The sequence below is a fragment of the Nannobrachium achirus genome, assembly GCF_963921795.1.
Source record: "Nannobrachium achirus genome assembly, chromosome: 6".
NCBI lineage: Eukaryota > Metazoa > Chordata > Actinopteri > Myctophiformes > Myctophidae > Nannobrachium > Nannobrachium achirus.
In genome coordinates this window covers 59,047,993-59,060,319 of record NC_137815.1, presented here as the reverse complement: position 1 = coordinate 59,060,319, position 12,327 = coordinate 59,047,993, and the positions used below count along the sequence as shown (strand labels likewise).

Genomic DNA, 12,327 nt, shown 5'->3' with positions numbered 1-12,327 from the left:
GTGACTCACTAGACACTTATCTTTAATTTATATTAAAATTGTAATAACCTCAGCTCTAAGTATTTAAGTTAAAGTATTTATTTTAACACATTGCATGGTTTCTTCTTTCTACTCTCCTCTTTCCTCAGTCCGAGATAAGAAAGATCTCCCTCTGGACCACGTGGATCAAAAAGACCAGGATGGATCGTTTGACTACCAGTAAGTACATGTCTGACCTACGCGTTCTTCACGAAGAGTCATGGTATGGTCTTTGAACCATGTAGGCTCCAGGGAAGTTGGGGTATTTATCTGAGTGGCAAGGTGTTGTGTGACGTGCAGCTATTTGAATGAATGGAATGAGTGGAATATCTAGCTTGAAAAACAGATGAGTTTATTAATTTTTTATTAATAATTTGTACAATATGTACAAATGTGGTATTAGGAGATTTTTTGAGCTGGAAACTAAAATAGCAAGTGCGGAGTGCCAATATATTCACTTGATGGTAGATCATCATCAACTTTAATACAGGCTCGTCCAATGTAAAGGCATTCTGGATCAATCAAGATGTTGAGGCAGAGATATTTTATTCTATGATAGAAGTTTATTACATGAGCTCATGGGAGATGTACATAAAACAAAGCGGGAATCAGTATAGTTATATACACATACTGTAGGGGAGCTTGTGCCATAGGACCAGGCTGTACTCAAAACATGAAATACCTTGGCCTGTGTGCTGTGACGTCTTGATTCTATAATAATCTGAAAATCTGAAAATATCATTATGCCAAAGGTGAAAAACAAAATAAGACCTAGGGTCTTACCTAACATTGACCAAAAGTAATCTTTCCACCACACCAAAAAAAAACCTACCAAATAAACAAACAAAAAATGCAAAACCAAACAAAAGAAAAACATTCCTAAAAATGTAAATCACCAATCTATATCGGTAGTATAGGCACATCCTGTCCTGCGTTTTTTAACTACAATATTATTTCGCAAATTGTTATGTAATTTAGGGATGTACAGTGAATAATTCTAGAGAGTTATATTAATTGTCAGGATTTTGCTGTTAATTTGAACATTGTGCGTATTGTTTTTAGTGCTGGTGAGTGACGTGTCTTTCACTCCTTCCAGGTCCCACTGATCTGTGCGCCAATTGGAGAATGAGACTCAATCTGTCTCTCTTTCTGTCCACTTTACCTCCTTAACATTCCCAATTTAACCAACCCGCTGAGTCAAAGACTATAAAGGCCTGATTATACTTGCTGCGTCTGGGTAGGCGCAATAAGGGTCCGCGGACGGACAGCCTACGCAACGTGGTTGTGGTTATACTACAATTTGGTGTCTGCAGACACGCGTGTGTTCGAGAACAGGCCACACTCAGGACAATGCATAATCTACAATAATGACCTTCTTACAGACAACTGAAGGACTTGTGTCATGGTGTTTTACTCTACAGTATCTTTACTTTATCTTGCATCAGTTATTCCTGTGCATTCCTGTTATACTCTGAAGACATTTAGATTCTAATAAATTCCTTCAGCAAAGCTTTGAGATGTCTTTTTTTAATTCAGATTTTAATTCAGTTAAGCCTGCAAACATGACTTCAAGTTCAAGTCCTTTATTGTCAGCCACGGTTCTCTTCATTCAACTTCTCCTCAAAAGAGCATCTGGATTTCTTTTCATCTCAAATCTGGGATGCATGTAGATGTCCCCGCGGGGACATGACCTGGTGACGAAATGTACAGCATACGCAGTTGCGGCAAGTATAACTAGGCCTTTATATTGTTAAACTTAACACTGTCATGTCTAAAAACTAACACTGCAATGGCACACTGCCAGAATAATCCTTTATCAAACTTATATCTCCACTATGTGGAGTGACACACAGCTGTAGTAGCTGTACTCAAATAATGTCTTGAAAATGCCCTGGAAAAATTATAGTACTTGTACATGTAAAATCCAGATTGTTAACTAGAGAGTTTAAAAAGGGCCCTTAATGGTTCCGTTAAATTAACTCTCTGATGATGAAAAAGGCAACAGAGTGATATAGGACACACTCTATTTAAATATTGTAGATAGTGTATTAAGTGTATATATTGTACTTTTAAACAAAAACATAACCTGTAACCGTTCAGTACCCAGGCCAAAATGCACAGGTTGTGCTTATGTACAGCACCACGATTTCATTATTGTTGAAATCACATTGAAAGTGAAAATGCACTTTCATTGATTGAAAGGTAATTTACAGTGACAGCGGTGAAACTTAACATGTAGCGCAGCATTTGTGCGGAACGGTTATTTTCGGGCCAGAACGTGCGATCAGCATGCATTATCGCCCAAGTGGTGCTATGTTGTGTCTTTATTGCGACGTGATCCATCCATCTCCATGTTGAGAGCCCTTGCTATGTTTGTTAATCAATAATGTGTTTATTAATATTAATATCCATCCTGTCTTACCGTCAAGGTCATTGCTAAGCCCCACTTTTTGATTCTGACCCAGCCCCCTTCCCCGGCACTAATCCCTTAGGTCCACTCAATTATGGACTGCGTGTTTGCACGCACGTGTGCGTGTGCGTGTGCGTGTGTGTGTGTGTGTGTGTGTGTGTGTGTGTGTGTGTGTGTGTGTGTTTGTTTGTTTGTTTGAGAGAAGGAGAGGGAGAGCCTGCATGTATGCTGTATGTGTGGAGGGTTTGTGTGTGTGTGTGTGTGTGTGTGATAATTCCTTTGGAGGATCTCTCCTTGCTTTCCTTTCCTCTACCTCTACTACCTCTACCTCTACCTCTACCTCTCTCTCTCTCTCTCTTGCTCTCTCTCTCTCTCTCTCTCTCTCTCTCTCTCTCTGTCTCTCTTCCTTCCGCCTCTCTCCCTCTCTTTCCCTCACGCTGAAATGGGTCGTCTGTCCCTGACAGGAATGAGAACGAGAACGAGAACGAGAACGCGAACAGGTACTTTGGTTTTGAAACAGCATCCTCTCTCTCTCTCTCTCTCTCGGCCTGCGCATGCCTGGGAGGGGAAGTTGGGGGCAGATGCTTCCCCTGACACTGGGGATGCTCGGGGGCGGGAGGGGGTAACAAGCTACTAACTGGGGAGTGGCTGTGTGCAGGCCTGGAGCAAAACCGTACTCTCTGCTGTCAAACCTTCATTATGCAGATATTTTGTTGCCACTTTGTTCTATAATTGTGTACAATTGTTCATTGTACAATGTTATTGTTGCTGACATGATGGCATACAATTATACGCCATAGGTCAGCAATAACACTTGCATAGTCTTGACATGATGGCATACAATTATACGCCATAGGTCAGCAATAACACTTGCATAGTCTTCCTAGTATTACTAGTTTTGTAATACTTTACATTTTATATACATTTAATATTTCGCATGCAAGCATAAAAAATACTTGGGTTGCGTGAGACTGGTTAGAGGTATGACCTTACTATTGATCTCTGGACTCAAAGGAGACATCTCAGTAAGGACCGGTTGACAAATAAGTTAAATAACAACTTTGAGATGGTCTAAAGATGGTCAGCCATCTTAGAATAGAACTATTTGTTTGTTCTCATGGGACAAACATGTCTGCCGACATTTTGTCATTCTGGGTTGAATATTGTGTTTTTTTTTAACATTGAGTGTTCCGAGCGTATAATTATATTATGTAAAAGGAATATTGTGTTCATCTTATTAATTCTTGGACTTTCAAATGTTCATCATACTGAAAATGGATTAACAAATCTCTGCTCTTGTAGGCACTATTAAGGCAGTTGGAACACATGATGATCGAGGCTTTCTGTAAGAAAGTACAGGTCACTATAGCTAGCTTATTTTTCTAATTGTGTACAGTATTGCAAGGGGTGTGTAGAGTATAGCCTCAGTTAGAGAAATACAATAGCTTCAGTGATAGGGATTGGTTCCTCGGGGGATATAGTTTCAGTGGCAGGAGTAGGTTCCTAAGCTGGGATAGGATATACAATAGCTTCAGAAATAGTGGTTGGTTTATTGGGGTAGGATAGTGCTTCAGTGATAGAGGTAGGTTCCTTTGGGTAGGATGAAGCTTGAATGATAGAAGTACAGTAGGTTACTTGGGGTACCATGTACAGTACAGTAGCTTCAGTGATAGAGGTACAGTACAGTACATGTATACTGTGTATGTAGGGTCCTTCCTTGAGGGTGTCAAACAGCCAAATAAATGGAGTACTGTCTGTTTTAGCTCATAATAATTGGCAAACCCATTTATCTTAAGACAGTTCTTTTGTAATATAATTTGTCTGTCCTTTGTTTTATTTCAATATGTAGACTTTAACTAAATGTTTAACACTAAAGCTTTAGGCTAAGCCAATAGCCTAAACATAGAGATTACGTCAGGATGAAGATTAAAATGAATATCCGGCATCTATTAATGAGCCATTCCTTCTATTCATACTGGATACCTACTAGTGTATGGAAGATCACGTAATTAAGCAACAACCTACTGCAGGCCATTATATCATACATAAGGTGCATTATCAAATCACAGCCTTGGTTTTAGTCTCTGGGTGAACAGACCATGTCTACACAGCCTCACACAGTTAAACAAACACACACGCACACAAGCGCGCACGTACGCATACATGCACGCACGCACGCACGCACGCACGCACGCATGCACACACACACACACACACACACACACACACACACTCACACACACTCACTCAAACAGCTTATTTCCATTCCATTCCATGTGTCATGAAGCACCATTATATAGACTCCAATAATGGAACAGGACTTTATGAGCTCCATTGATTTTAATAGAATCTGAAGGTGCTGGCCCATGCATTTGACCCACCCATGTGCATCGTACGGATCAGTCGATAACGGAACGAGACCTTGCTTCAAACTTTTTTTGCTCATAAATGACCAAAGAGGCATCCGTCTGCATAAAGACGTCGAGACTTTCTTTCACGGATCAAGTGCTCCGGTAGGACGAAGGGGACTTAGTGATCCTGAAAAGCAGCCCGAGCGAACAGCGCTGGAGGTGTCGCACCTCTTTGTTCCAGCCAAAGCACTAACATGTTTTTCACCCTGCCTGAGGTTAATTGCTTTGTTTTTTTCCCCCCCCTGTGCCGGCTGACATTTAAAAGGCATCCGCCACCAGGTGTAGGAGGTGAAAGATGATGGGGAAATCAATTTGGGTTGTAGTTGGGGGGAAGGAGGAAGGTGGATGTGCTATGTTTGGCTCAATCTGACACCCTCAAGGAACTGATTTAGAGGAGGAACAACCTGAGAGCATTTGGAGGACAGCACGCTGGGACTCATGTTTCACTAAATTAGCTGTGATGAGCTTGTATGCTGTGAAGCACGGAGCCAGAACACGTTTCAACTAAACGCATAACTAGAGTAATATGAGCGGTCGAGATTCTTGTCTCTGAGGGTACACCTGTACCTGTTTGTACCATCTGCGGTTTCTATTAGTGTAGAGGAGTAGTTCAACATCACTGACTCTACAGACGAAAGGATTGTTGTTTTGGTTTTGCGTTTGGTCTGCATGTGAAAGGCCATTATTATTTACTTTTTAAAATTAAATTCTCTTTTATTTGTGAGCTCAGCTGTTAAACCCCCTCATAGGCGCCCCTGAACGCATGCTATGCTGCTATGCACAGTATGCTTAAAAACCAGTACTGTAGGTTTATGTCTACTGTAGACTGATGTTCTGAGGGTTACAGTATGTCACATGATTTTCTTTGATGTTATGTACAGTACAGTATGTATTTGATTTTAAATGTTTTTAAATGTATCAAACCTTGCTAAAAAATGAAAGGCTACATTGTAACATACAGTATGGCAACACCACCTTGCCCGTGTTCCCTAAGATCTACTGTGTCTGTGGTTCTCCATCTCTTCCTCATGTCTGTCTTTCTGTTATATCTACTGCACCTTATGTCTGTCTTCTTTGCTGTTTTGTGTCTTATTTTCTTTCCCATTGGTACAAAGGTCTCATACAGAAAGGTATGAAGGGAGAAAGTTCTCCCTCACCGGCACCTGAATCCTTGCACATTTTCAATTGTTCACTTGCAACATCTTTTAATCGATTATCATATACTTACGGCCATGTTCATTTGTAAAAACATGAACGATGGGGTCATGAATTTCACCCAATTCTTAGCCATGTATATACATACAACTTCATCAGTAGGCTCATCTTATTTTCCACATAAAAATATGAATCAAGTTGAAGCTGAGGTGGAACACTTCAACACAATAAGTGGTTGAAATTTGCTCAATTTACTTTCTGTAAAGTTATGTCGATGTAGTGGCTGTGAGGTGCCCTCAGAAAATTACTTGTGGGATTCTGTGTGTTTTTATGTAGGAGAGGTCATCTGAGTTTCTTTCTCCACCTTTGCTTCTCCACTCAAAAAAAGAAAAAAGAAAAAAGGGGAACACCTAATCAGATAATTGAATCCAGATTCTAGCCTCTCTCATTTTGAAGACATTTTGAAGTGGCAGAACTGAAAGCCCTTCTTTCAAAACCCTCTGACTCACTAACATTGCTGGTGTGATATGGTCAACAAATGAAAGCTTGGCAAATGCGACACCAAGGCAGTTATTTTTTCAAAATGGCTGTGACGCTCAGCTAGATTTATTTAATTAGCTGTAAGAGATCTAATCTTAAAGCATTACAGCGGCACAGTGGTGCATAGATGTCCTTTTGATTTACTGCTGCCATACTTCAAGGATATCAAACTGTGGACCTGTGGTTTCACATTTGCCAGCTGCTATACTGGTCCCTTTCTTGCACAGTACATCCTAGTACATTTAAGGGCTATAGAGGCATACAGTACCATGGGCCAGACCATACAGCAATTCTAATCTACAGTAACTACTACCTCTCATTTTTGCACAAGTTCTTACAAATACATGTGTGGCAGTGATCCCTTTGCACCAGCCAATCTCACTTGCCTACAGTACAGTATATTAATCGATTAAAATCCATTCAGTCATTAAGTGTACAATCATCTCTTGACTTCACCTCTCGACTATAATACTTTTCTGTCTCTGTCTGTACTCGGTACAGGGTTATATCTTTCTAATCTCATATAATTCCTCTGAGTGTCTTTAGAAAATGACCGAATCTGAAGTTTTGTCAGGGATTTATATAAATTTGGGTGAACTGTTGAGAGAGTTTGATGGCTCCACATCCGCAATTGTACATTTGTATTCTTCCTAGACGCTGTGTTTGTTGTGCAAATGTCTCAGCATGGAGCATGAAATCTCAGATGGTGCTACATTGCTGTTCGACTACAGTGTAGATTTTGATTTCCCATAGGGGAGAGCTGTGCGATAACCTTTGCACATAATGGAACATGTGTTGCACAGTCACCAACATTGAGGAGAAATATACCATGAAGAATACCTGTCGGAGTGCCACTTTGCATATTTCTCTTTGCTCTTGAAATGCCCTTGCTGTTGTGCTACTGGCTTGTTGTGACACTAGAAAGCTAATGCCGGTCGATAGCTCTGTTTTCCTATGCATGAAGTTCTCTCCCCTCTAGAGAGGTAAGAGACGCATGCCATGCTCCGAAATGAGATCAAGCAGATTTGTCGACTTGAGCTTTCGCACGACTCCTTCAATTCTAATGCGTTGACGGCGTTTGTGTGAAAGTGGGAGTTATCCTGCAAACGTCTCATATCAGAATATGGCCCCAAAGTAAGCATGTTGTTTGAGAATGCAATGGTCTAAGCATCGGTTGAAGGGAAGTATATGTCCCACGTAATAAACGTAGGTCTTACCACGTTCTCCAAGAGCTTCTGTGCAATTTTGCAGCCGCTTGTGCTGCTGTTATTTAGGCAGACAGGAAATGGAACTTGTTCTGTCTGTTTGGACATGCCAAGGTAACCCTGCCGGTTGTTTTAGGCAAGGGAATGAAAAACACGGATCAACACTTTTTCTTCTTAACAGCCTAACGTGCAGTGTCATTCACTTCTGGGGGGTGGGGTAGGGGAGGTCTGGACACCCTTCACTTCCTGGGAGGGGGTAGGGGGCAGTATGGACACACTAACGCTTCTAACATTGTGCGATGACATCACAATGCCTGTCTAACTCTTGTGACCTTTCATTCCTCCCCCCCTGCCCTGGTAACCTGCCTTTGCAGCAGCGACGAAGACAACAAGCCACTGCAGGGCAGTCATACATCGATGGACGGCAACGTGAAGGAGAGCGACGACAGCCTCGTCGACTACGGCGAGGGCGGTGACGGGCAGTTCAACGAGGACGGCTCCTTCATCGGCCAGTACACCGTCAAGAAGGACAAAGACGAGACGGAAGGCAATGAGAGCTCCGAGGCCACCTCGCCTGTCAACGCCATCTACTCCCTGGCGTAGCCTGCTAGCACCACTGAGGTGGCTCCCTCTACCGGATAGGAGCAAAACACACACACACACACACACACACACACACACACACACACACACACACACACACACACACACACACACACACACACACACACACACACACACACACACACGCACAGATACACATACATATGAATATGATGATATATGACACATATAACACACAGTTATACACGCGAGAATCACACCAAGGCCTGTCTAAAGACTGTTGTGGGCCATGACTAAGGAGGAAAGGAGCGATGGTTCCTACAGGACGAAGCGAAAGGATTGAGAGTGGAAGTAGACCACAAGCCAGTCATTTATTTTAGTTTGTTTGTTTGTTTGTGGCTCTGAAAGATCGTCTGGTTGAGGTGAAATTTGGAGATACTGAACACTGCTAGTTTTTCTCAATGCTCTGCCCGCCCCACCCACACAGACTTTAAGTGAGCCTTTCCGGGCAGCTCTGGGGAATATACAGTATAAGCACTCTTTCATGTCTCTAGATTATTTCCGTTTGTTCCCGCTCCGAACATTCTCCACTTCTCTCCGCTTCTCGCTCCCAATTACGCACCTGCACCCCACACACACACACAAACACACAAACACACACACACACACACACACACACACACACACACCTCTGTGTCGCAAAATGCGCATCCCAGTTAAGTGGATGCAGAGACCCATCCCCGTCCTGTAACATATCAGCTTTGAAACACACCAACTCAGCAGGATGCCGGCAGATATGTTTATCATATTGATATTTCCGCAATGAGAGATCTTTGTTTTTTTTGTTCTCCACAGCTGGTAGATGAGTCAATGCATATTGCTAAATGCTGTAAACTGTCCTGGCACAGATGCTTGTGCCCTGCAAAACTATGCACTAGCACCACCACCTTCTCCATACCGATTTCCAGTTTAATGTTGTGAGCAAAAACTAAAGCTGTTGGGTTCTTTGTCAATCTTCACTGTCACAGGTTAATTAAGAGAATATGCTAAATTCTCGACCCAGTTTTTGAAGTGGAGTATTGTTTCATTTCTGTCACTCTGTAACTGTTGTGTAAGATGTGCAGATATACAAAATGGCAACGACTAGTGAAGTTGTCTCTGCCAGAGCTAGTATTTAGCACCAAATTCAACTGTCTTTAACCGGTGACGTTATAATAACAGTACAAAACTTGTTGTTTCAAAGCACGGTAGTGTCTTAGTGCAAAGAATAGAGGAGACGCAATGGAGAGTGGGCTAGTTTTGCTTGACAAACACTGGAAGACCAAAAGCCAGTGTTTTCTCCCTACCCATCTTCATCACACGTTGTCACTCTGTGGATGCTACTTCCTGGTTAGCATGCAGGCCAGCAGGCTGTGATCTTTCTAGCTTGATCGGCACCACTTTCCCTCACCTTTTTATTTCTAAAATGAAGGGTTCAAGTTGTGAATTATCACAGAAGAAAAAGGCAGCATTAGGGTCAGGTAGAATCTATTTTTTGCAGCATGAATATATACTGTATAAGGCGCCTAAATATAATTTGCAATCACAGCCACCTCTGAATTAAAACTAATCAGCCATCTATTTAGTAATCACAGAGGAGGAAAGAAAAAACTAAAAAGTAAAAAAAAAAAAAGATAAGAAAGAAAGAATTCTAGGAATGAAAGTACTACCATATATTTCTACTGTCATCGTTGTAATTCAGTCATTTTGTTAGCTGACTGATGGACTGGCACGGAATCATTTTCTCTTTCTTTTGCTTTATTCCTGTTTTCATTTTGTGGTAACTGTCCAATGAGTGCATGTCGATTTCATCACACCACTTTGGCACTCATGCGTAGATGTTGCTCAACTGCACTATAAGAATCTCCCATGTTAAATCAAATCGAACTTAACCGTTGACAATAGTGGATGGAGGTATTTCAGATATTTATTTTATATATCTATTTATTACATTATGTAGATAGTACTAATATATTAGTCCTTAATTTATTAATTGTTCCATATACATTTTTGGCCAACTTGTTTTGTTTCACACAGACATAGCCAAAATAAGTATCAGACACTTTTACTGTAAGTTATGAAATGCGTTCAACAAACACTCTCATCTGTACATCAAATCTTTATGACAGACTTCAGAAACATTATTGTCCATCACCCATTAAAGAAATTAATATATCCAGTTGGCTTTTCTGCTGTACACTGACAGGCTGTCATCATACATTAAAACAGTCATGCTTATGTGTCAATCGTGCTGCTCTTTTAGTATTCATGTTGTATTAATGTTATTCCATGTTGGTATTCAAAATGTATGTAATATAACTTTTACACATCACAGAAATTTAATATTATTGCTTATTTATTTGGCATACATCATGTTGTGGGGCCTGACGACTGGCTTACGTTTGTACATATTTAAAAGGTTGATTTCCGAAAGAAAAGAAAAATCAGAGTAGAGAGAAAAGATTCTTAAATCTGTAACCACCAAGCAAATGTCCTAGGTGTGTGTGTGTTGCACCCTTGTAATAATAGCTTTGAATAACATTTGCACTCTGAAAAAGTAACACGATTCATCTCTCACTCCATGTTGCCCTTTGCTTTGACATTGTCTGTAAAATATTGTGCAGTTGTGGCAAGTCTGTCAGTCACTTGTTTGACCACGGTTTGGAATATATGTTGTGAAAGAGGTATACATTAGATTATCTATGATGTAAATAAGACGTAAGTGCTCCAAAAATATACAGTTGTAGCATTCTGCAAACACCTGTTAAAGGCATTAGAAAAAAAGATGATAATAATAATACTCGCATTCGCTAAGGTGTCAGAGAACAGATTCTCCTCTTCCGCTGTTGTTACTTGGCATTGCTGCCTCTCTGAAGTCAAACAAGACTCCCATGATCCCATATCACATTCCTGCTGTTCCGCTTCCTGGTGACAGGCGGCTGGTATACACTCATTCCTACATGCCTGTCACGAACTCCCTAACACGAATGGTTTCCTGCAAAGAGTGCAGACCCAAGTCTCTCTCTCTCTCTGCAATGCACCTCAAAGCAATACCTTCTGAGTTTTAATCAGTCGTTTCTTCTTCTGTTATGATGTTGTCTTCTGTTGACTCACCGTGACCTATAAGGGGTTGTGGTTTCAGCACCATGGACAGAGACGTTTCTTTCCACCAACACGTGACCCGTGCTGAGGAGCTGCAGCAGAGGAGCTGCAGCAGAGGAGCTGCAGCAGAGGAGCTGCAGCAGAGAGACAGCACCTGCCCTTCCTCTGTCCTCAAACACATTTAAGAAAAGTGCTCACAGAGAGACAGTTCCCTCATGAACCTCGTGCAACCCAAAAACAACAACAAAAAAACAATGGATTGATGAATGTTCTTGCTGTGGATCTGAAACTTTAGGTCCGAACTTTGTCCTCGGACTCGAGCGCTTTCTTCCAGTTCTGGTCTGAACACCTGCAGCCCCTTTCCCCCACTCATGGCCTTCCTCCTCCTTTCCCCAAACGGATCCCAGTGGGGAAATTAGTGAACTGACGATTTAACTATGAAAAGAGAATTATGCATATTTGCTGATACACAGTGCTTTCTTATGTATTTTTCTTGTGTCTGTATGCAGTGATTTGATGTGCGCACAGAACCCGGCCATAAACATTGTTTTCCTTTTTTTTTTTTTACCGTCTACATCATCTTGACTTCGACCTCTGTTCCCCGAAAGCAAATCATGGGGGAAAGGAAAAGAAAATTAAGAAAAATGTCTATTTATACAACTTTATGTTTGCGTTCATTTAACATGCTGCAAAAAAAAAATCAACAACTAGGATTTACTAGTGTGCACATAACAGTTTTTTAAACCATTGGTCACATGCTGTTTGGCTATTTTATGAATTCTCATTTTAGCATCTTCTTTTGACTGTGTATCAGAGCAGCTCATCAAGTCTTGCTTCTACACGCAAAATAACAGCTTTTGTAAGGTACATCTAATCAACAGAA

The 12,327-nt window shown here is 41.2% G+C and overlaps 1 protein-coding gene across 1 annotated transcript in view; it reads left to right on the top strand.

The window, feature by feature from the left end:
- Nucleotides 1-8,342, top strand: part of nfasca (neurofascin homolog (chicken) a) — a gene marked incomplete at its 3' end in the record, with an annotated part of 110,100 nt that extends 101,758 nt beyond the window's left edge. Inside the window, exons 28-29 of the mRNA XM_080727384.1 lie at nt 129-198; nt 8,114-8,342. Coding sequence (XP_080583510.1) covers nt 129-198; nt 8,114-8,342 — 299 coding nt within the window. The remainder of the gene's footprint in view (nt 1-128; nt 199-8,113) is intronic.
- Between the last annotated feature and the right edge of the window lie 3,985 nt (nt 8,343-12,327).